The sequence below is a fragment of the Ursus arctos genome, unplaced genomic scaffold (assembly GCF_023065955.2).
Source record: "Ursus arctos isolate Adak ecotype North America unplaced genomic scaffold, UrsArc2.0 scaffold_6, whole genome shotgun sequence".
Classification (NCBI taxonomy): Eukaryota; Metazoa; Chordata; class Mammalia; order Carnivora; family Ursidae; genus Ursus; species Ursus arctos.
The window spans coordinates 12,472,678-12,499,122 of NW_026623078.1; the positions used below are offsets into that span (position 1 = coordinate 12,472,678).

Here is a 26,445-nt window from a genome sequence, read left to right on the forward strand (position 1 = left end):
CTAGGTCTGTGAGCACAGGGGACTCACTGCTAATCTTGTTAGCAATCTAGCACATCTCTTGTAATCTGGAAAAAACATTTAGGGGAAAATTATGTATATAGTTACTACAAATGTGGGGAAAACCATATTATTATTGTCACTAATTAAATAATAAGAGCTAAAATTTAATAACCACCAACACAACAAATACTTAACCTGGGTTTTCTCATTAACTCTCATAATACAATCAGGTAGATGGTACTGTTCCCTTGCTTTGGAGACAGAGATGAAAAACCAGCATCCAAATGTCAAGAATCTCATAACCAGTGAGTAGCCTGAGTCCAAAGACTAAGCTTTCTCCACTATGCTGTGCTACCACTTGGTCAGTTTGCTTTGATTCCAGTGTGATTAATTTTCCTCAGTCACTGAACACAAGCAGTTTTGAAAAAATTGTAACAATTCTGATTCAACATCCCGAGTGAAATTAAACATGCTTCAAGATGACCAATCTAGTTAAAAAGAAACAAAATGCTTAAAATCCATTTACCTTAAAAGGGAAGTTTAGGTTTAGAAAGGAATTTAAAAACAACCAACTGAATTACCACACATGATTCTGATCTGGGCAGTTTCAATGATAGCATTTAAATATTACATTTGAAACTTTTAACTTTGGTAACTTAAGTGTCCAAAAGAATTCATTAGAGCCACCTTTAAAACACTATGCTACCATTATTCAGAACAATTGATCACTCGTTGTATAAATGATACGGTATGAAACTATTTACTTTAAAATAACTTAAGAGGAAATTTTGACTTACACTTCATGGTCATCCTTTTTTTTTTTCCATTTATATGACAGAGCACTTTATGCCAAAGAATTTGAAAAAGGATAAAAAGTTTAAATCCTGACAAACATTTCAGTCCTTAAGGAAATCTGGCTATTTTCAGATTTGGATATAGTCCCAATTACAATGCAGGTCCATTCCTTGTACTCTCAACAGCACACACAAGCCTTCATTTAAGTACCGTCAATGTTATAAATAGCATCTCATACGATGTTTAGTCTATTCCCAGCCGCAGACAGTTGAAGTTTAAAATTACATGCATTTATTGTTGGATAGATTTTTTTTAATGAAAAAAAAAAAACCCAATTATCCAAACTACTTACAAGCTGGTGTTGAGCAATCCCTGGTGTTGTGATAGAGTCGATGGAAATGTTTGCTACATTCTGCTGAAAATGTGACTGGTCCTATTAGACAGTAAAAGAATGTTTATGATAAACATTGGCGTGTTTTCCAAACAAGTTTGCTAGCACTTTATGGATGGAAATAATACAATTGTAACTTAACATCCTTCCATGCCCTTAAAAGAACTTGTCTGAGAGCACTTCTCCTTACCCTAGTTCTGTGGGAGATAGTAAGTTGTAATCTATGAAAAATCATCTGAATTCATTACCAATTTTCAACATTTCACATAATGGAAACTTCAGTTTCTGAAGAACTCTTTAGAATAATTAAGAAGGAAGAGCTCTAGACAGAAAAAAAAATTTGTACAAACCAAATCAAGTAGATGTGAAGAATAAAAAATAAATATCCTTGGTTCCCACTTTCTGTTCTTCAGTTTTTTGTGTAATAGGAAGTAATGTTTATATACAGAGACATTTATATACATCCATTTTCTAATTAAAGTAATTTGTGTTTTATTAGTGTCAAGGACTGTTGTAAAGTGAGCAGGGCTTAGAGACTTCTTTATTTATTGCCACAAATCCCAGACAGTCTCCACCAAAACTCATCCCTACATCCAGAGTCTGATGTTTTGGAAGTGGTAGAAGGGCCCACAGTGCTGTGAACAGAGTGACTAGAAACACTCAACACTGGGAAATTCCTTACACCTGCTGGGGCTCAGATGGGTCTTGGCTTGATGCTCACAACCATCATTCTGAAGTTAATTAAAAATATGGCCACTGGCTTTAAGTGAGAAAACCATATTTTTTCCAGTTTATAGGCCTGAGATATGAAACAGTGAAAGGGAGCTGGGATGATTGGGAACAGCCAGGCTACAGCAATGGTGAAGGTGGGGGTGCTTGATTCACAATTAAATTATTTAGTGAATTGCTAGAACTTGAGGCATAGGATGATTTCCAATGATTCACAAAGCTGATATAAAGAACAAAACAGGGTCTGGAGAGAGTATTTCATCTGTGCTTAAGATATGGCGCATGGGGGAGCCTGGGTGGTGCAGTTAAGTGTCCGACTCTTGGTTTCAGCTCAGGTAGAGATCTCAGGGTCATGAGATAGAGTCCCTTGTCAGGCTCTGATCTCCATGCAAAGTCTGCTAGTCTGCTTAAACCTTTCTCTCCCTCTCCCTCCGCACCCTGCCCCGGCCTTGTGCTCTTGTTCTCTCTCTCACTCTCTCTCTCTCAAGCAAACAAATCTTAAAAAAAAAAAAAAAAAAAAAAAAGACATGGCATACGAAAGTCTGTCTTTCCCCGATTCAAAAAACTTCTTTTGCCCCCATTGGCTGAGGAGCATGGCCTAAATTCCTTAGAATATATACCGTTTAGGATTCTTCACACTATGACTCCAACCTACCTTTCCAGCCATACTTTTGCCCAGGGGCCACACACGCCCTTACTTAAACTTACCCCACAGTGCATTCACACCATCTACCTGTCCTGCCCCCAAACTACCATGTTCTGAAAGAAGTCCTTCTGCCCAGAGTGCTTCTCTCATCCAGGAAAATACTATTCCTCCCTTAGAGCCCAACTTAAATATCACATCCAGTACAAGCCTTTCCTGGTAGTTTTGAGGGAAATTATTCACTTTCTGTGCATCCCTAAAACTATATTTACACTTCTATTATTTACCAAGACCTGGGTTATATTACTGTTAATACACATTAATGGCATTTGTCCACTTCCTTTACTGGACTGTTGAGCTTCTTACAGACATTTATCTTCATATCCCTAATGCCTACACAGTAATTTCCATACAGTCTTTTTATTTAATTGAATCACTGATAAATTTTGTGCTTACCTGTGAAATGCTTTATGAATTTGTCTTTTAAATTCAAATCTCTTGGGAATATTTCTGAAAAGAAAAAAAAGCTTTAGAATTTCTTGGATGCATTTCCACTATTAAAAATATTCTTATAGGCCAGGAGGAGTTAAGATGGCAGAGGAGTAGGAGACACCTTTCTCAGCCGGTCCCCCGAGTCGAGCTGGATACGTACCAGACCAGCCTAAACAACCACGGAACCAGCCTGAGACGCAGGAAGACGCATCTGGATCTCTACAAATGAACATCTCCAGCGCTGAGTATTGAGGTACGAAGCGGGGAGCCATGAAACCGTGCACAGATATCGGAAGATAAACGGAAGGGGGAGGGAGCCGCCGCATTCGGGCGCCGGGAAGCGGTAGCCACTTGCATGGGAGAGTGGGCGGGGCTCGCGGACTGCACCCGCAAAACAGCAGACTGAGACCATGAGCCGGGTGCGCGCACCACTAGGCATCTCGTGGAACACAAGAATCCCGGTGCGCTCACTGGATCCAGACTGAGACCGGGAGCTTCCGGAGTGCGCGCGGTGCGGCTGGCGGCTGGCGGCGTTAGAAACACAAAGGACAGAGACACGCCGGCCCTGGAAGTGAGGGCTGGGACACCGGGTGTGGGGCGCACATCCCGGGACGCTGCAGGGTTGAGCAGCACCAACAGAAACAGAGTTAAAGTGGCCAGAACATTAGTAGAGAAAAGGCCGCAATCCCTCTGTTCTGTGACAGAGGCTGAAATTCGGCCGCTGCTGCTCTGACTCTCAGAAGAGGCACAGCAAACCGCCAGGGAAAGCCGCCAGAGAACAAAAGCCTGTAAATACCAGCTCAGAGAGTGCCCATCCCCATCCCCCCTCGCAGGGGACTCGGAGACTCTACCAAACAGGGTTGCCTGAGTATCAGAGCGGCAAGCCCCTCCCCCAGAAGGCAGGCTGAAATTTCAAGAAGCCCACAACCTGGGCGCCTGGGTGGCTCAGTCATTGAGCGCCTGTCTTCGGCTTAGGGCATGATCCCAGCGTTCCGGAAAGGAGTCCCTCATCGGTCTCCTCCCTGGGAGCCTGCTTCTTCCTCTCCCACTCCCCTGCTTCTGTTCCCTCTCTCGCTGGTTGGCTGCCACATAAATAAATAAATAAAATCTTTAAAGAAGAAGCCCACATCCCTAAGATCCCTATAAAACAAGGGGCACGTCCTGGGACCCAGTCAATAATTTGGGCTCTGGACAACCCCGCAACCTCTCCTCATCAGAATGACAAGAAGGAGAAGCCCCCCCCCCCCCAGCAAAGAAAAGACAGTGAGTCTGTGGCCTCTGCCACAGAAATAATGGATATGGATGTAACCAAAGTATCAGAAATGGAATTCAGAGTAATGATGGTCAAAATGATGAGTAGAATTGAAAAAACTATTAACGAAAAGGTTACTGAGAATATAGAATCCCTAAGGACAGAAATGAGAGCGAATCTGACAGAAATTAAAAATTCTATGAGCCAAATGCAGGCAAAACTAGAGGCTCTGACGGCCAGGGTCACAGAAGCAGAGGAACGGGTTAGTGAATTGGAGGATGGGTTAATAGAGAAAAAAAAAAAATAGAAGCTGCTCTTAAAAAAATCCAAGCCTACGAATGTAGGTTACGGGAGATTACTGACTCAATGAAACAATCCAATGTTGGAATCATCGGCATCCCCAGGGGGGTGGAGAAAAACAGAGGTCTAGAAGAGATATTTGAACAAATTGTAGCTGAAAACTTCCCTAATCTAGCGAGGGGAACAAACATTCGTGTCCAAGAGGCAGAGAGGACCCCTCCCAAGCTCAACCACGACAAACCTAACCACGTCACGTCATAGTGCATTTCACAAATATTAGATCCAAGGATACAGTATTGAAAGCAGCCAGGGCAAAGAAATTTCTCACGTACCAAGGCAAAGGCATCAGAATTACGTCAGACCTATCTACACAGACCTGGAATGAGAGAAAGGGTTGGGGGGGGCATATTTAAAGCTCTTTCAGAGAAAAACAGGCAGCCAAGGATCCTTTATCCAGCAAGGCTGTCATTCAGAATTGATGGAGAAATAAAGACATTTCAGAATCGCCAGTCACTAACCAATTTCGTAACCACGAAACCAGCCCTACAGGAGATATTACGGGGGGATCTATAAAAGGAAAAAGGCCCCAAGAGTGATACAGAACAGAAAGTCACAGCCAGTACAAACAAAGACTTTACTAGCAACATGGCATCATTAAAATTATATCTCTCAGTACTCAGTCTTAATGTGAATGGTTTGAACACTCCCATAAGAAGCCACAGGGTTGCAGATTGGATAAAAAGAAATGACCCATCCATTTGCTGTCTACAAGAGACTCATTTCGAACCCAAAGATGCATTCAGACTGAGAGTAAGGGGATGGAGTACCATCTTTCACGCAAATGGACCTCAAAGGAAAGCTGGGGTAGCAATTCTCATATCAGATAAATTGGATTTTAAACTACAGACTATAGTTAGAGATGCAGAAGGGCACTATATTATTCTTAAAGGAAGTATTCAAGAAGTGGATATGACAATTATAAATATATATGCCCCCAACAGGGGAGCAGCAAGATACACAAGCCAACTCTTAACCAGAATAAAGTGACATATAAATAAAAATACATTAATAGTAGGGGACCTCAACACTCCACTATCAGAAATAGACAGAACACCCTGGCAAAAACTAAGCAAAGAATCAAAGGCTTTGAATGCCATACTCGACGAGTTGGACCTCATAGATATATATAGAACACTACACCCCAGAACCAAAGAATACTCATTCTATTCTAATGCCCATGGAACATTCTCAAGAATAGACCATGTTCTGGAACACAAAACAGATCTCAACCGATACCAAAAGATTGAAATTATCCCCTGCATATTCTCAGACCACAACACTCTGAAATTGGAACTCAACCACAAGGAAAAATTTGGAAGAAACTCAAACACTTGAAGACTAAGAACCATCCTGCTCAGGAATGACTCGATAAACCAGGAAATCAAAAATCAAATTAAACAATTTATGGAAACCAATGAGAATGAAAATACAACAGTCCAAAACCTATGGGATACTGCAAAGGCAGTCCTAAGGGGGAAATATATAGCCATCCAAGCCTCACTCAAAAGAACAGAAAATTCTAAAATGCAGTTTTTATATTCTCACCTCAAGAAGCTGGAACAGCAACAGAGGGACAGGCCTAATCCACACACGAGGAAGCAGTTGACCAAAATTAGAGCTGAAATCAATCAAGCAGAAACCAGAAGTACAGTAGAGCAGATCAACAGGACAAGAAGCTGGTTCTTTGAGAGAATCAATAAAATTGACAGACCACTGGCAACACTTATCCAAAAGAAAAGAGAAAGGACCCAGATTATTAAAATTATGAATGAAAAAGGAGAGGTCATGACGAACACCATTGAAATTGGAAGGATTATTAGAAATTTTTATCAACAGCTGTATGCCAATAAACTAAGCAATCTGGAAGAGATGGAATCCTTCCTGGAAACCTATAAACTACCAAGATTGAAACCAGAAGAAATTGATTTCTTAAACAGGCCAATTAATTATGAAGAAATTGAGTCAGTGATAAACAACCTTCCAAATAACAAAACTCCAGGCCCGGACTGTTTTCCTGGGGAATTCTACCAAACATTCAAAGAAGAAATATTACCTATTCTCCTAAAGCTATTTCAAAAAATAGAAACAGAAGGAAAGCTACCAAACTCATTCTATGAGGCCAATATTACCTTGATCCCCAAACCAGGCAAAGACCCCCTCAAAAAGGAGAATTACAGACCGATCTCCCTAATGAATATGGACGCCAAAATCCTCAACAAGATACTTGCTAATAGAATCCAACAGTACATTAAAAGGATTATCCATCACGATCAAGTGGGATTCATACCTGGGATGCAAGCGTGGTTCAATATTCTGAAATCAATCAGTGTGATACATCATATCAACAAGAAAAGACTCAGGAACCATATGATCCTCTCAATTGATGCCGAAAAGCATTTGACAAAATACAGCATCCTTTCCTGATTAAAACCCTTCAGAGTGTAGGAATAGAAGGTACATTTCTCAATCTCATAAAAGCCATCTATGAAAAGCCTACTGCAAATATTATTCTCAATGGGGAAAAGCTGGAAGGCTTTCCCTTAAGATCAGGATCACGACAAGGATGCCCTCTCTCGCCACTATTATTCAACATAGTATTAGAAGTCCTTGCAACAGCAATCAGACGACAAAAAGGGATCAAAGGTATTCAAATCGGCAAAGAAGAAGTCAAAATGTCTCTCTTCGCAGATGATATGATACTCTATATGGAAAACCCAAGAGAAGCCACTCCCAAACTATTAGAAGTTATAGAGCAATTCAGTAACGTGGCGGGATACAAAATCAATGCTCAGAAATCAGTTGCATTTCTATACATGAATAACGAGACTGAAGAAAGAGAAATTAGGGAATCCATCCCATTTACAATAGCACCAGAAACCATACGTTACCTTGGAATTAACTTAACCAGAGACGTAAAGGACCTATATTCTAGAAACTATAAATCACTCTTGAAAGACATTGAGGAAGACATAAAAAGATAGAAAGATATTCCATGCTCATGGATCAGAAGAATTAACATAGTTAAAATGTCCATGCTACCCAGAGCAATCTACACTTTCAATGCTATCCTGATCAAAATACCGAGGACATTTTTCAAAGAACTGGAACAAATAGTCCTTAAATTTGTATGGAAACAGAAAAGGCCCCGAATCTCCAAAGAACTGTTGAAAAGGAAAAACAAAGCTGGGGGCATCACAATGCCGGATTTCAAGCTGTACTACAAAGCTGTGATCACAAAGACAGCATGGTACTGGCACAAAAACAGACACATAGACCAATGGAACAGAATAGAGAGCCCAGAAATGGACCCTCGGCTCTTTGGGCAACTAATATTTGATAAAGCAGGAAAAAACATCCGGTGGGAAAAAGACAGTCTCTTCAATAAATGGTGCTGGGAAAATTGGACAGCTACATGCAAAAGAATGAAACTTGACCACTCTCTCACACCATACACAAAAATAAACTCCAAATGGATGAAAGACCTCGATGTGAGACAGGAATCCATCAAAATTCTAGAGGGGAACATAGGCAGCAACCTCTACGACATTGGCCAGAGCAACCTTTTTCATGACACATCCCCAAAGGCAAGAGAAACAAAAGATAAAATGAATTTATGGGACTTCATCAAGATTAAAAGTTTCTGCACAGCCAAGGAAACAGTCAGAAAAACTAAGAGGCAGCCCACGGAATGGGAGAATATATTTGCAAATGACACTACAGATAAAGAACTGGTATCCAAGATCTACAAAGAACTTCTCAAACTCAATACACGAGAAACAAATAAACAAATCAAAAAATGGGCAGAAGATATGAACAGACACTTTTCCAATGAAGACCTACAAATGGCTAACAGACACATGAAAAAATGTTCAAAATCATTAGCCATCAAGGAAATTCAAATCAAAACCACACTGAGATACCACCTTACGCCAGTTAGAATGGCAAAAATAGACAAGGCAAGAGACAACAATTGTTGGAGAGGATGTGGAGAAAGGGGATCCCTCCTACATTGTTGGTGGGAATGCAAGTTGGTACAGCCACTCTGGAAAACAGTGTGGAGGTCCCTTAAAAAGTTAAAAATTGAGCTACCCTATGATCCATCCATTGCACTACTGGGTGTTTACCCCAAAGATACAGACGTAGTGAAGAAAAGGGCCATATGCACCCCAATGTTCATAGCAGCAATGTCCACAATAGCTAAATCGTGGAAGGAGCTGAGATGCCCTTCAACAGATGACTGGATTAAGAAGTTGTGGTCCATATATACAATGGAATATTACTCAGCTATCAGAAAGAACGAGTTCTCAACATTTGCTACAACATGGACGTCACCGGAGGAGATAATGCTAAGTGAAATAAGTCAAGCAGAGAAAGACAACTATCATATGATTTCTCTCATCTATGGAACATAAGAACTAGGATGATCGGTAGGGGAAGAAAGGGATAAAGAAAGGGGGGGTAATCAGAAGGGGGAATGAAACATGAGAGACTATGGACTATGAGAAACAAACTGCGGGCCTCAGAGGGGAGGGGGGTGGGGGAATGGGATAGGCTGGTGATGGGTAGTAAGGAGGGCATGTATTGCATGGTGCACTGGGTGTTATACACAACTAATGAATCATCGAGCCTTACATCGAAAACCGGGGATGTACTGTATGGTGACTAACATAATATAATAAAAAATCATTAAAAAATTAAATAAATAAATAAATAAATAAATAAATAAATAAATAAATAAATAAAATTCTTATAAATAGTCTGTAATGACAACCACCTAATACATCAACTCATGGCAGTTCATGCAGCTGATTCCAAATCTGTATCTCTAGTCCTGACCATTCCCTGGGGCTCCAGACCTCCCCCAGAGCTACCTGCTTGCTTTACCACTCTATTCGGGAAACTTACAGACCTCTCAAAAGTGCACAGCCAGAACCAAACATCTGATTTCCCCAATGTTTGTCCGCCATGTTCCCTGGTCTTGTACACGGACATCACTCTTTACCCTTTGCTCAAGCCAGATATCAAGAAGGTATGCTTGACTTTCCTCTTTCCCTCTCTACTAAACACACTCCATTACATAATTTTTATATTCCACCTCCAGAAATTACCCGAGATCCATACACTTCTGTTTCCTCTCATTAACATAAGACTGGTCCCAAACCATCATACTTCTGTGATTGCCTGGGCAGCAGCTTCCTGACAGGTCTTCTTCCTCTAACCCACTATCCCCATAGCAGCCAGAACAAATGAAGTGAAATGTTCTCCACATCATGACACACTCCCACTTAAAGGGGCTTTGCATTTTTTTAAATATTTTATTTACTTATTTTTGCAAGAGACAGAGAGAGTGTGAGCATGAGGAAGAAGGGCAGGGAGGGGCAGAGGGAGCAGACTCCCTACTGAGCAGGGAACCTGATTTGGGGTGCTATCCCAGGACCCTGGGATCATGACCTGAGCCAAAGGCAGACACTTAAGTGACTGAGCCACCCAGGCGCCTGAGGTTTTGCATTTCAAATAAGAGAAAATAAAAAATCGAACTATATCCCACACTTCACTTTTTACTCACTATAAGTACACCATCCAGAAAACACAATTTATAAGAATAATTTGGGAGTATATGCAACTCTTTTAGAAGAAAAGAAAACTGAAACTTAAAATTTTGAACCTAGTGTTCATTGGAAGTTACAGATTTAAACTCGCAATATCCTTATTATAGATTGACTCCTGTGCGTGTCAAACATCATATGAGTTTATGATGGGGGCATGAATGTTTGTCACCTCCCTATAAGTGAGTCTGAATGACCGCACTGATTTGTGTGACCTCGTTGAGACAGGCAGTGTAAAATGAAGACATAGAAATTCTAATAGCCCTTTACATCCTAGAGTTAATGAGGGGTATAAAAGCACTTCCTTGCAGAAGGAGCTCCCTGCTCCTAGCAGCCCAGTTGTGAGTCCAGAGCAGCACCATCAGGGCGGTAGGAGTGCAGCTACAGCTGAGCTCCCTTCCCACTGACAATAAACATCTGCACTTACAAACCATCCAAACTAATCCAGAAAAACAAAGCAACAGTGAAGATATAAGTATTTCTTTATATAAATATTTTGGTGTTCTCATTATTATATTCCAGCCTGAACATGGGTCTTTCCCCCATACCTCCCTGAAACCAAGCATCCAAATTGGCTCCTGGAATGTCAATACTCCACAGTTTATCTGGCAAGGTAACTCCTCTGGCCCTTTCTGAAACCTGAATCATTTGAGTGCAGTTGGAGTTCTATGACTAAAGCATATTCAAAGTCTATAAATAATTCTAGTTCCAAAAGCATTTTCAACTATGATTTTTTAACATTTTTTAATTTAAATTCAATTAATTAACATATAATGTATTATTGGTTTCACAGGTAGAGATCAGTGATTCATCAGTCTTATATAATGCCCAGTGCTCATTACATCACATGCCTTCCTTAATGTCCATCACCCATTTACCCCATCCTTCCACCACGATCCCCTCCAGCAACCCTCACTTTGTTTCCTATGATCAAGAGTCTCTTATGATTTGTCTCCCTCTCTGGTTTCATCTTGTTTTATTTTTTCTCTCTTCCCCTATGATCCTCTGTTTTGTTTCTTAAATTCCACATATCAGTGAGATCATATAGTTATCTTTTTCTGATGATTTTAACCTGTAGACCTGGCACAATGATGACACTCAGGATGATACCCCTCTTCTACACTCCCATAGCACATTTTCTAACTTCTATAAAGGCAATTGTCACATTCTGATTAGCATGATAGTGAACTGTGCACATGTCTGTCTCCACTGCAATATTGTAGCCTCTTGAGGAAAGGGACAATGTCTTATTCATCTGTTATCACCTGCAGGTGGTACAACAGTGTTTTGTGGATAGGGCATCTGGCAAATGTTTAAGGAATAAAAAGCTGAGAGGATGATCCTTCAAGTAGGCTGTTACCTTTTGAATGAAAACAATCAATGCCTCACTTGAGTTCAGCATAGGCCACCCAGAAAACCATACTTTAAATGCACTTGAATTTTCATTTCAAAGTACAAACACAATATAGGAACATAAAGCAGATTGACTTAAACAAGACAGAAAAGCGATGTTTAAGTTGACACCTAAAGTGATAAGCAAGAGATATCTAGGTAAGAAGAGATGGGAACAGCACCCTAGATCAAAAAAAAGAGGAAGGAAGGAAGGAAGGAAGGAAGGAAGGAAGGAAGGAAGGAAGGAAGAAAAAAGAAAACAAAAATCTCTGAAGAGGGAAAGATCACACTGTGTTCAAGTATTTGAGAACTGTCCGGGATGGCTAAAAGAGAAAGAAGGTAAGGGAGAGAAAAGTCAGCTAAAGCAGCAGACAAAGGCACCTGCATGGCTCAGTTGGTTAAGCATCTGCCTTGGCCTCAGGTCATGACCCCGAGGTCTTGGGATTGAGTCCTGCAACCAGCTCCCTGCTCAGCAGGGAGTCTGCTTCTCTCTCTCCTTCTACCCCACCCCCCTGCTCATACATGTGCACGCTCTCTCTCTCTCTCCAATAAATAAATAAATAATAAATAAATAAATAAGTAAGCAGCAGACATAGATGACCTTATAGTCCTTTATAAACTTTGTCCTTAATTCTATGAGTGATGAGAAGTCAAAAAATTAGGCAAGAGGATGACACAATCAAGATTCACTTTTAAAAGATCATAATGCCCAGTGCAGAGAAACAAGAATAGATGCAGAGAGATAAGTCAAAAGTTTTAAAGATAGGTTATTGTATTTCCAATGAATAGCATTAGCCTCAGGAGTCAAATTCTGCCCTATGCCTGTTTTTGCAAAAACAGTTTTACTGGAACACAGCCATGTTCATTGTTCACATGTGGTCTGTGCCTGCTTTCATGCTATAATGCAAAGTTGAGTGGTTGCTGCAGGGATGAGAGAGCCCACAAAAGCCAAAATATTTACTATCTGGCCTTTCCTAGAAAAAGTCTGCCAATGCCTGCTCAGTAGCACGTTTCTATTTGTAGTAAAATTGTAATGGTGATTGCAGAAAGGCATCAAGAAGCAGGATTCTGGGGGTGGGAGAGAAGAGGTACTTTTCAATGCACACTCATTATTAATTTTAATTTTGAACATAAATCTGTATTAATTTTTCAATAAAAAACTAGTTGATTGAAACTGAATTTGTATTCAGTGTTAGATGCATCTGTGATAGTTTTTGATCAACAAAATATTAATTGAGAAATCAAATATGAGAGAATTACCCCCACACAAGATTAGCTGATTGATCTCTGATGGGAAATGGTCCTAAAAAAGCAATCTCCATTATTGAAATGTAAGTCACATATGTAATTTCAAAATTTTTAGTAGCTACATTTTAAAAAGTAAAAGGAATAGGTAATATGTATTTAATAATTTATTTTGCTTAAACCAATATATTCTAAATATTATTTCAACACATATTCCATACTTTAAAATTATTAAGACATTTTACATCTTTTATACTAAGTTTTCAAAATCTGAAGTGTATTTAACAATTACAGCACATCTCAGTTTGGACTAGCCACATTGCAGGTGCTCAGTAGCCACATGCATTGAGTCGCTACCATGCTGGATAGCACAAGCCTCCAATGCATATTTCATTCTTCTGGTATCTAACTATAAGGTATAAAAGATTACATAAACAGATGGATTAAAAACAAAAGGATCTCCCCATAATGCGTGACAGGTATCCCCAAAACTACTATCTCATTCATCTAATTTGTGAAAATTTCTAGTTTTTATTTAACCAAAAAAGTTGCCAACTGCCACCATCATCAATTTTAAGTTTACCTAATATTTTTATGAAGAAATAGATTTGCATATACATGTATGAAATGCTGACAGGCTTATCTCTCGTTCCTAATTCTCTTGTTCGAAATGAGCAGAGATTGTGCTCACCTCTGTCTCCCTCTCTGATTTTGTCTTGTTTTATTTTTCCCTCCCTTCTCCTATGATCCTCTGTTTTGTTTCTTAAATTCCACATATCAGTGAAATCATATAATTGTCTTTCTCTGATTGACTTATTTCACTTAGCATAATACCCTCTAGTCCCACAATGAGATATCACCTCACACAGGTCAGAATGGCTAAAATTAACAAGTCAGAAAACAACAGATGTTGGTTAGGAAGCAGAGAAAGGGGAACCCTCCTACGCTGTTTGTGGGAATGCAAGCTGGTGCAGCCACATTAGAAAACAGTATGGAGGTTCCTCACAAAGTCAAAAATAGAGCTACTCTACAAAATAACTGGAATTTAAGTAAATTTTTTAAATGAGCAGAGATCATGTGGAATAATAAAAAAGTCATAAGACAGAACAACTGGAAAACAAAATAATAGAAAAGGTTTAGTGTTCACTTCTACCTGCATATAACTTAATATCTTACTATAAAGATATTTGCTCTGACTTGATTGATTCTTTACAAAGCCATGTTAATTGATCCTTTGCACCTTATTAGGTACTGAGGGGGCATTCCTTCATCTTGTGTTTTAAGCTAGCATTTTTCAGGTACCTAAATTGAAATGTTTGCTATATAGTTCCTTGAGTTATCACTTCCTTTAGTTAGAGATGACACAATTATTCTCTTTCTCAATATATAAAAACAGTTCCATTTTAAAAACAAAAACTACCCTTATTACATCAGCATTGAGAAAATTGCTAGTAGGAAATAACAGTATTTGAAAAATGAAATTCAGTAAATATTTGAGGAAAAAGCTGATGACAAACATATTCAAGCAAGTAATATCTTTAAAAAAATACTTTTAGGATTTTTTTTTTTTTTTTTTTACTTTTAGGATTTTTAAATACACTATCATGGGGCGCCTGGGTGACTCAGTCGGTTAAGTGTCTGCCTTCGGCTCAGGTCATGACCTCAGGATCCTGGGGTTGAGCCCAGCATCAGGCTCCCTGCTCAGCTCTCTCTCTCTCTCATTTGCTCTCTCTCAAATAAATAAATAAAATCTTAAAAAATATATCCTGTCATAAAGTATGTACTTTCTTCTGTCCTTGTATAATTACATGGTATCTGTACTAGTATATATTTGTAAATGTGTAAATATACATTTTTACATCATGCCTCTTTTATTAAAGATTTTTAAATAAAGAGATTAACTCTCTTTGTATGTAACCTTTGGGGGCCTAATGCTATTTCAGCTGCAAATTATACTCAGGATAATGAAGTAAGGGGCACCTGGGTGGCTCAGTTGGTTAAACATCTGCCTTCAGCTCGGATCATGATCCCAGGGTCCTAGGTTCAAGCCCCACAGCAGGCTCCCTGCTCAGCAGAGAGCCTGTTTCTCTCTCTCTCTCTCCCTCTGTTGCTCCCCCTGCTTGTGCACACACACACTCTCACTCCCTCTCTCTCTCTATCTCTGCCAAATAAATAAATAAAATCTTTTTTAAAAATTTTTTAAAAAGAAAAATGAAGTAAACTCAAACTAGTTGCTTTTTTTTTTTTTTTTCAAATTTTTGGTATTCAAAGTATGTTCCCTAGAAGAGCAGCATCAGCTCCCAAGAAGGCACCCTTACAGTTCCTAGTGGCTACTGACTGAATAACTCAGTTCTGTGGATCTTGGGAAGCGTATAAGGAATACAGAATTTCAGGCCCAGAGCTATAAAATCACTTTAACAAGAACTCACAGGAGTTCAAGTTTGAAAGCAGTCATCTTAATCTTCCAAGCAAGATACAGAACTTCTGCATACTCTGTACTGAAGTATTTCATAATCAATAAGCTATAACATTATTACTAACTAGTCAATTTGTAGTTTGTGATTATTAGAAGACCAGACACAGAATTCTTTCCAGTAAAAAAATGTCATCGTGGGGGTTGTTGTTGGTGGTGGTGGTGTTGCTTTGTATTTTTATCACTTCTTTACTTTCTAGCACTACCAAATGTTGCAGGCTCATCTTGAATCATTCCCTGTCCCAATCTTAGTCTTGGCCATTTCTCCACAGACCCCATTTCCTTTACTAAAGAATAGTATTAGAAACCAAAATCTGGGGCACCTGGGTGGCCCAGGTCGTTAAGCGTCTGCCTTTGGCTCAGGGAGTGATCCCGGCATTCTGGGATCGAGCCCCACATCAGGCTCCTCCACTGGGAGCCTGCTTCTTCCTCTCCCACTCCCCCTGCTTGTGTTCCCTCTCTCACTGGCTGTCTCTCTCTCTGTCAAATAAATAAATAAAATCTTTAAAAAAAAGAAAGAAAGAAAAGAAACCAAAATCTGGGTACTAGGTGTGCTTGTTGTTATTGGGGTCAGGTTGCTTCAAGGCTCTCTCAGCTGAGAGCAAGGACATATATGTGTTATATATATGGGCAACTTGATTTTTAATACATCTTGTGTTTAAATTATTTCTAAAATTGTGCTATGGTGCTTGATACAATATATTTTTAGAATAAAAAGTAACTGTAATATTTCACCAATTATTCTACAAAGGACACAAATCTTTTTCTTTTTAAGATTTTATTTATTTATTTGACAGAGAGAGAGACAGCCAGCGAGAGAGGGAACACAGGCAGGGGGAGTGGGAGAGGAAGAAGCAGGCTCCTAGCAGAGGAGCCTGATGTGGGGCTCGATCCCAGAACGCTGGGATCACGCCCTGAGCCAAAGGCAGACGCTTAAGGACTGCACCACCCAGGCGCCCCAACAAATCATTTAAAATTATCCCAGTTCAGGGTGCCTGGGTGGCTCAGTGGGTTAAGCATCTGCCTTTGGCTCAGGTCATGATTCTGGGTCCTGGGATTGAGCCCATATCAGGCTCCCTGCTCAGCAGGGAGTCTGCTTCTCCCTCTCTGCCTACCTCTCCCCTGGCTTGTGCTCTGTCTCTCTCACTTGCTCACTCTTTCTCAAATAAATTTTAAAAATCTTTAAAAATTAAAATAATAATCTGAGTTCAAAAATACAGTCATATTGAAGGGCGCCTGGGTGGCACAGCGGTTAAGCGTCTGCCTTCGGCTCAGGGTGTGATCCCGGCGATCTGGGATCGAGCCCCACATCAGGCTCTTCTGCTATGAGCCTGCTTCTTCCTCTCCCACTCCCCCTGCTTGTGTTCCCTCTCTCGCTGGCTGTCTCTATCTCTGTCGAATAAATAAATAAAATCTTAAAAAAAAATACAGTCATATTGAATCGCACTCTGTACCCAACTGTGCATTGTGCCCTCTCCTAACCTGACAGTCACTTGCCTTCTCAAGCCACACATCTCCAAAGATGCCATTGAGGTAAACAAACTAAATAATCTCTGCAGCAGCTTTCCAAGTCCTAAATTATAAAATATTATGACAAAGTTCTAAGATTATGTGGTATTTTCACCAAAGGACAAAATATCAAATGAGTCCAGAAAACTGTAAAAAGTACAAAATTATGTTGCAAGGTAGATTTCTTTCAGGTTTTAAACCACAGGTCAATTCATGTTTAATTTGAACTTTAGCCATTTTATTTAAGGACTAATCTCTTGAAAATGATTTCTTTCCTTTCTAGTTTTAATCTAGTTAACCTCCCTTTCAGATTTCAAATGATCACTTCCATAGACACTTAAAAAGACAAACCAGATTTTTATAAAAATATTTTTTAAAAGCATCTCAAAATAAATAGACGTGCCGCATTCCTCAGTGTGATAACATTGTTATGTGCAGTAAGTTATTTAGAATGACAACCAAATGTCACTAGATTAGTGCAAGCAGTAAACACAGGATCCAGTACTACTATGTTCTTGTTGGGTTAGGCAGCTAGAAGCTTGTCAACAAACTGAATCACTGGAAAATCCCACAGTGCTGTTAATCCAATAGTCAATTCACACCACCTGAGAATCACAGCCTTTTTATGAGACCAGAAGTACTACGGCAGATTTGAAGGCAGACTCCTGGTTGAGATAGGGAAAGGTCAAGTTTGAAATTCCTGTAGTAGAGATATTCAGCAAATAGTGGATGTACACATTTAAAGGACACAGAAGGGCCACACAGAAGCAATAGTTGAAACTACAAAGGTGCATGGGATCACATAAGGGAACACTCTGAGTGGAAAAAAGTCATGATTGGGAACCGAACCCTGGGATGCACACTTAAAGGGAAGCCAAAAGACAGGTGGTCAGAGGGAGACAGAAGAGTGGTTAGAGAAAAAGAGCAAAGCAGGAATAATTGTGGAAATGTAAGAATAGGGAGGAGTCAATGGCAGCAAAGCATCCAAGGGTCCAGTAGGATAAAGACTGACAGGTGCACAGTAGACAGGAACAGAGTTTGGAGGGCCAGCCAGACAAAGTTGGTGAAAGTGAAATCATGCCTTTCTAGTTTCTGTATTTCTGATTCTTTGACATCTGAGGCCTTGTTGGCCCTGGAGACATGGCCCCTCCCAGACCTAGCCAATTCCTAGAGACAAGAAAGCCTGCAAGCCCACCTTTCATTTGTACACCAACCAATCCAGACCCCCCACTCCCATGACCTCCCTCATCCAGCTCTCATATTCAAGGCCAATATTCTCCTGCCCTAATTACCCAGGGCCAAGAACCAGACAACTGCAGACCACCCTACACCCCAGAGCCGAATGAAATTACTTAAACTAGCCAATCCTAAACCCACTCTCCTTACCTTTCCTGAAGAAACCACTGATAAAGGCTCTTGGTCTTTTTCTTTACTCACTCTGCTTCTGGCCAAACCTGCTGCTTGCCTATGTGGCCCTAGAGGCATGCTGTGCCTCCCGTTTCTAGGGAACTTTTGAGTAAAACTTCTTCCTTCACAATGGTCATTTCCATGTCTTGCCATGCCTAATCAAAACAAATCCCGGATACATCTTAAAACATGAGTGGTGGTAGACAGAGACATACCTTGGAGATGTCAGAGCTTCAGTTTCAGACCACCATAACAAACCAAGCCCAATGAATTTTGGTTTCCCAGTGAATCTGAGTTATGTTTGTACTACACTGCAGTCTATTAAGTGCAATAGCATTATGTCTAAAAAAAACAATGCACATTTCTTAATTAAGAAATACTTTATTGCTGAAAACTGCTAACCATCATCTGCGCTTTCAGCAGGTTTTCATCTTTTTGCTGGTGGAGGGTCTTGTCTCGATGTTACTGGCTGCTGACTGATCAGGTGGTGTTTGCTGAAGGTTGAGGTGACTGTGGCAATTTCTTAAAGTAAGATAAGACAACAATGAAATTTCCTGCTTCAACTGATTCTTCCTTTCATGAATGCTTTCTCTGTAGCATGTGATGCCGTTTGATAGTATTTTAGCCACAGTAGAACTTCTTTCAAAATTGGATTCTATCTTCTCAAACCCTGCTGCTGCTTTATCAACTAAGTTTATTCTAAGTAGTATTCTAAATCCTTTGTTGTCATTTCAACAATATTCACAACGTCTTCACCAGGAGTAGATTCCACTCAAGAAACCACTTTCTTTGTTCATCCATAGGAAGTAACTCCTCTTCTGTAAGAGTCTGATCATGAGATTGCAATGATTCAGTCACACCTTCAGACAAACTTCTTTTTTTTTTTTTTTAAGATTTTATTTATTTATTTGACAGAGATAGAAACAGCCAGCAAGAGAGGGAACACAAGCAGGGGGAGTGGGAGAGGAAGAAACAGGCTCATAGCGGAGGAGCCTGACGTAGGGCCCGATCCCATAACGCCAGGATCACGTCCTGAGCCGAAGGCAGACGCTTAACCGCTATGCCACCCAGGCACCCCCAGACAAACTTCTAATTCTGTTTCTCTAGCTATTTCCACCCCATCTGCAGTTACTCCCTCCACTGAAGTCTTGAACCCCTCAATGTCATGCATGAGGGTTGGAACCAACTTCTTCCAAACTCCTATTCATGTTGATATTTTGACCTCTTCCCATGAGTCATGAATCTTCGTAATGGCATCTGGAGGGTCAATCCTTTCCAGAAGGTTTCAAATTTACTTTGCCCAGATCCATCAGAGGAATCACTATCTGGCAGCTGTAGCTTTGTGAAATGTATTTCTTAAATAATAAGACTTGAAAGTCAAAATTACTCCTTGATCCAAGGACTGCAGAATTAATGCTGTGTCAGCAGCCATGCTAACAACATGAATTTCATCGTGCATCTCCATCCGAGCTCAGGTACACTGCCAATGAGCAGTAACATTTTGAAAGGAATGTTTTTTTCTGAGCAGTAAGATCTCAACAATGGGCTTAAAATATTCAGTAAACCATTTGCAAACAGATGTGCTGTCATCTGGGCTTTGTTGTTTCATTTCTAAAGCACAGCATGATTCTTAAGGGCCCCAGGATATTTGCAATGGTAAAGGAGTGTTGGCTTCAATTTAAAGTCACCAGCTGCATTAGCCCCTACAAGAAAGTCGACCAGTTCTTTGAAGCTTTATGCCAGGCACTGACTTTTCTCTAGCTATAGAAGTCCCAGATTGCATCTTCCTCCAATTGAAGGCTGTTTCATCTACAATAAAAATCTGTTGTTTAGTGTAGGCACCATCACTAATGATCTGAGCTAGATCTTCTCGAAAAGTTGCTGTAGCTTTTGTATCAGTACCTGCGGCCTCACCTCTCACTTTGATGTTACGCGGACAGCTTCTTTCTTTAAATCTCAAACCCACCTTTGCTAGCTTCAGACTTTTCTTCTGCAGCTTCTTCACCTCTCTCAGCCTCCACAGAATTGAAGAGAGCTAAGGCTCTGCTCTGGATTAGGCATTGGCCTGGAAGTGTTGTGGCTAGTGTGATTTTCTATCCAGATCATTAAAACTTTCTCCATATAAGCAATAAGGATGTTTTGTTTTCTTATCATTCGTCTGTTCACTGGAGTGGCACTTTTAATTTCCTTCAAGAACATTTCCTTTTCTTTCTTTTCTTTCTTTCTTTCTTTCTTTCTTTCTTTCTTTCTTTCTTTCTTTCTTTCTTCTTTCTTTCTTTCTCTCTTTCACAGAAAGAGAGAGAGCACAGCTACAGGCAGAGGTAAATGAAGAGACAGGCTCCCAACTGAGCAGAGAGCATGACGTGAGGCTCAATCCCAGGACCCTGGGATCATGACCTGAGCAGAAGACAGACACTTAACGGACTGAGCCACCCAAGCACCCCTTTCCTTTGCATTCACATCTTGGCTAACTGCTGCAAAAGGCCTAGCTTTTGGCTTATCTCAGCTTTTGATACATCTTCTTCACTAAGCTTAATCATTTCTGATTTTCAATCTAAAGTGAGAGACCTGAGACTCTTTCTTTCACTTGAATACTTACAAGCCACTGTAGGGTTATTAATTGGCCTAATTTCAATATTGTTATGTCTCAGGGAAGAGGGAGGCCCGAGGAGAGAGACTAGCAGTCTGATAAGTGGCCCCTCCCCACTGCTCTCCCCTCAAGTCACCTTTCCTTGCTTCTGTTGTGTCCTGGGCTTTCCCGTGTCCCCCAGGTGCTGGGGTAAAGCTGGGCTGCATGCAGTGGCCAAAACAATGTTTCCCAGCATGGACTCTTTCAAAACCAGTTCTGTAAGATGCAAATAAATGCTAGATTTTAAAAGAGAGAGAAAGAGGGAGGGAGGGGAAAAAAGAAAGGGAGGAAGAGAGAAAGTAAGAGAGGGAGAAAGAAACAAAAAGAAAGAAGGGGGTGGGGAGAGAAAGTTTGGCTAATACTGGTTTACAAAAAGCTCCCCATACCACACGTCTTCGTAGTTCTTGTATCGTGCTTCTCTAACAAGGGACCTAATGGCCTGTTCCTGAAGCTGGCAGACCAAGGAAGCCTTTTTTTTCATAAATTATCACTCAGACATTTGGAAAAATGTAGCTAGGTGCTATGGGTACACATGGGGATGAGAGAGTGCGCAGAGAGCTACAGAAAGAGAAGTGTGGCCAGGGTTGTGGAAGCCAGTAGGGAATTGCTTCTGTCTCAAAGAAACTTTCCAGAAGATTCTGATATACCACTTTTCTCCTCCCCACCCTCCTCAATTAAAAATCTCTGGTGATTACAAAAACTCAGTGTATACAAGAATCCTCCAAGAGCTTTTTGGTGCCCAGGCATGGGCTATTATTCAGAGACTTAGGATATCCAGAATGGATACAATAATTACATCCAAAACATGCCTCCCAGTTTCTTCTGAGGTGTATGGCCTCATTCTAAGAACCACTGCCCTAGAAGGTATTAAGGGCAGCAGATGTCGTGTTGTCTAAACTTGGTCATAAATGCTAAGAAATGAGCTCATGACTCAGAAATGGCACAGATTAAATCATAAGATCTAATCAGGCTTTGAGGGCAAATAAAAAATCAATTCTTTTACTATTAAAATTGATTTAAAATTTTTTTCTTTACAAAATTTCAGTTCCAAAGAAAAAAACTCCTCCTAAATGTCAACTGTATCCACTGACTTTGATGACAGGGCATTAAAAACTGAGTAATCCTCAGTTCCAACCGCAAGAAGCTTATATTCAGATAATATAATATTATATTATACAAATATAATCTATGTATATATTTTATATATATATTACATATATATAAACGAATACAAATTACAATATGAGGAGTGTTGTACGAGAAGAAAAATGCTATCTGTGTTTAAAGGAGAAAAAAATCATCACTGAATAAGATAATCTAACCAACGAGGCTGACAATAATTCCAGGTAAATCCTATTTTAATAGTATTTTAATTATTAATATGTATAAGGCTATACATTTTTAAACATGATATAATGATTTAGCTACTATTTCCTGACAGTTTATGTTGACAGTTATAGAATTAGAGTTATAACAAATGATTAACCTCCAGGACTTGTCAATTCACACTTCAGTGATGCTCTCTTCTTCTCCCTTTTTTTTTTAAAGATTTTATTTATTTATTTATTTATTTATTTATTTATTTGAGAGAAAGCACGAGCAGGGGGAAGGGCAGAGGGAGAAGCAGGCTCCCCACTGAGCAGGGAGCTCGATGAGGGGCTCAATCCCAGGACCCTGGGATCATGACCTGAGCTGAAGGCAGACACTTAACCGACTGAGCCACCCAGGCGCCCCCAGTGATGCTTTCTTCACTAGCACAGGAGAGGAACATCCAGACTCTGAACCAATCACCTAGCCATCACTTTCTGTCTTCCCATATGGCAACAGAGATCTTAGAAATCTTTTCTTAAATACTTTAGAGCTTATTTCCAGCAATAAAAGCAAAGCCCAAAGCAGGGGGAAACATTACAAAGGAATTTTAAAAATCCTAGTTTTCCTTGCCAATATTTGACTGAAAGGCAGACTCCTAGGACTGTGTCATTCCAAGGAAAGAGAAGCCATCATGTGTGATTCTATAAACTTCCTGCTCAGAATTTCCCCATTCAGGAGCTAGGTGAATGATGCCCTGCAAACAGGCAACAATCACTACTCAGAAATACTCTGAATGGGCAGAAATTCATTCATGTGAGTTCACTCTGGCTCCTCATAATGAGTGTTCTGGTGATAGCACTTGCCAAGTACACTTAGCAAAATATCACACATCACCTTTCCATCTTGACTTCTTCCCAAATTACTGTTTTTCAGTAAAACAAACAGCTTCCATTAACTCTGCAAATAAAATATTTTTAAAAACCCATCTGCAAAAACAAACAAAAAAACTCACCTGCACTCCCTTCTTGGTGATATGCAAAACAAGGAAAATTATTTTTATTATTCCTGCGGAAGAAATTTTACTCACTGGGCAGGACTGGCTAAGTGGGCAGATGTAATAGTAACAGACTTGAAATAGAGAGGATTTAGGTTCTAACACATAAAATTCTATTATGCACACCCAAGTTTCATCAGAACAGTGGTGATGGTTGCAAAGTAAATTTAGGATTTCCATATTTTTGAACACGGAAAGAATTATGAAGATACCACAAAGTAACAGGGCCTAGGAGGACAGACAGAATTTGGAGAGACGAGAGAAGCACCTTCCTGGAGGCTCCAAAGTAGCAGAGGCAAAGACTCGGCTGGCATCCGTACGGCACAGCCGGAAGCTGTTTATCTGGCACGGGGTGCTGCCTGTGGTGCCCGGTGAAAGACACAGAAAGCAGATGGGGCAAGTCACAAGGGGACTGGAACGTCCTGCATCCAAGAGAAGTTAGGACTTTCTTAGAAAACCAAGAAACACCACTGCAAATCTGTGTCTGGGGAGAAACGATCTGTTAAATGAAATGGGTCTGAAATAATGTGTTACTGTAGTTTGGGACTTTCTCTCACTCTTTTTCATTCCAAAGTAACATTTGTTTTCTGAGATGTTAAAATCAAAACCAAATGGAGAACAGCCTTGAAAATTCTCTGAGCAGTCCAAACTAGTTTTGTCATACAAAGAAAGCTTAATTTAGCTTATTTTGCAAGGCCAACTTGACCCGGGTAGTCTCTTGCGTATGCTTCTAAAAATCATAAGCAAAACTTAAACTGTTCCTCAATGTGGATATTAGGTAACTACTGACCAATTCCCAAACATTTAATTGTAATACCATAACCAATCACTGTGAAGAATAAATGGTCACTGCTTTCTCACTATACAGGCTGCTTTACGACAATATACCTGAGCCCCATTCCATGCTTTGGTTTGAGTGCGTGTGGCGTGCAAACCATCTTTTTGGTGCGTGCTCAATAAACTTTCACTCATTACTGTTTAAGTCATTCATTGGTTTTACTTTGGCTATTTCTGAACTTTTTTTTTTTTTTTTTAAAGATTTTTTATTTATTTATTCAACAGAGATAGAGACAGCCAGCGAGAGAGGGAACACAAGCAGGGGGAGTGGGAGAGGAAGAAGCAGGCTCATAGCGGAGGAGCCTGATGTGGGGCTCGATCCCATAACGCCGGGATCACGCCCTGAGCCGAAGGCAGACGCTTAACCGCTGTGCCACCCAGGCGCCCCTATTTCTGAACTTTTAGCAGAGATAAATATGTGGGTCCACAATAATTTCAAGTCCACGAATATGAAGGATGTGGCATCTTCGCTGCTGTAGTCACCCACAGGGCCCGACCTGCTCTCCCTGAGAACTCTGGACTTGCCAGTCACGCTGGAAAGCTCTGTCCCGGTCCTGGGCACGGGAAGCTCAACAACCCACGCCAGCTTCTGAGGCCCTTGCCAAAACCTTCCTCTGCTTCCTCTCTGGGGTCACCTGTGCACCAGCCTTCCCTCCCTCCACACCCAGAATATGCATTGACAGAGCTCAGACACCTGGCTGCCTGCTTCTGTAGGTGGCCTCAGCCCTCTGCAGGATGACTGGCATGTACTAGGCACTCAGTGAAAGTTTGTGGAGGAAAACTATGTATTTATATCACAACATTATGAAAGAAAAATGATACTAAGTAATCCCTCTTTGCTTTCTTAAAAGGGAAGTATGAGGCCAAAGAGTTATGACAGCAAGGCAGAGCCTGCTGGGCCTCCTCAGGCAGCCCCAGCTGGGCTGGTCCCCGCAGCAAGCAGATGGCCCGGAAGAGGGTCACTTCTGCTCCAAGCCTAGGCTGTGGCGCCACCCCCTCTACGTGGCACAGGCTCTAAACAGAGACACTGTTAGCAGCTTCTCCATTCCTTGCTCACTACCTGCTTCCTGCCCTGGGGGCCCTGCACTCTTGTCCGCCCCCCTGACCTCACTGTGCCCTGGGATTTCCACATTTCCCAATCATACTGGACCTCTCTACCTTGGGGCACCTCATGACCTCTATATTGGCTATTTTTTTTCTCCGTCGTTTTTCCCTCGTCCCCTCCTTCGGCATCTAAGTAGCCAGGGACCTGAGTGCCCAGAGCTGATTTGGAAGCCAGGCCTAGGGAGGGTCGAGTGAACAACACCACCTCAGCCTGCTCAAAATCGCAGGTTTCTCAACCATTCCCGGAGTCCAGCTTGAAGGGGGAAGCAAAGGGGCATTCCTGACCCTGTTCAGGCTCTGTGTGTTCAGTCAGTACTCACTGAATTCTGAAAACCCAGGAAGACCCAGAGTGAGGCGCTGACAGGTACTGAACCCGTGCACTATGCCTGGGCCGGCTGGGGCTGAACCCCACGGTTCCACCAGCCTACTGAAAAGGCCTTCTTCACCCCGGAAGGGACACATCATGCCCGCTCCTTTGCAAGATGGCTTTCGCTACTTAAGTCTGAACAATGCTAAATGTAATAAACTAATTACCTCTTTTGCTGGGAACCGGTTATCTGCAGAGATGGTCTGTTCTCTGCTCTGCTTAATTCCACTTTCCTAAAACCCTGGATCAGAGCAAAGGACTGGCTGGGAAGGGGACTGCTTACCAGTGTTCCGGGAGGCGTGGGGAGCCGGGCCGGCCCGAGCAGCGGGGAGGAAAAGCCACGACTTGGATTCTTGGTCCGTGGCACGTGCTCCCCTGCCACCCCGGGGCCTCCCCTGGGCCCCGGGCAGGGACAAAGCCAGAGCGAGCAGGAGAAGCGCGGGTAGCGGGGCGCCTGGCTTAGCGAGCCGCATGTCTGCGCGCCCGGATCACCGCGCAGGAGGCTCCCAGGGGCGGGTCCCGAGGCAGGTGTGTGTGCCGGGACTGGAGAGTCCGCGACCCAGGAGAGGGGCGGCGGCGCGGTGTCCCCGCAGCGTCCAGCTGGAGCAGTGCTGAGACTTAGCCGCGTAGGCTCATACCTGCGCGGCTCGGTGTCTCTGACCGGGACGCTGGGCGGAGCGGCGGCTGGGGACCGCAGAGTTGCCCCAGCGCACAAAGGCGAGTCCGAGCGCACGGGACTCCCCGGCACACACGAGCCTAGGGCTCAGCTGGTCCTCCGGGCTCCCTACCGAATGCCTCCTAGGGCCCGGGACACCGGATCTTGGTTCAGTCTCTGAGGGTCAACAGAAC

General features: G+C 41.5%; 1 protein-coding gene across 1 annotated transcript; it reads right to left on the reverse strand.

Annotated features, from left to right (window-relative positions):
* Positions 1-26,069, reverse strand: ALKAL1 (ALK and LTK ligand 1). Its single transcript, XM_026516519.1, has 4 exons — positions 25,880-26,069; positions 3,015-3,068; positions 1,148-1,228; positions 1-65 (listed from the first exon to the last, which is right to left on the reverse strand). Exons 1-4 carry the CDS (start codon positions 26,067-26,069, stop codon positions 1-3), a joined length of 390 nt encoding a protein of 129 aa, XP_026372304.1.
* Between the last annotated feature and the right edge of the window lie 376 nt (positions 26,070-26,445).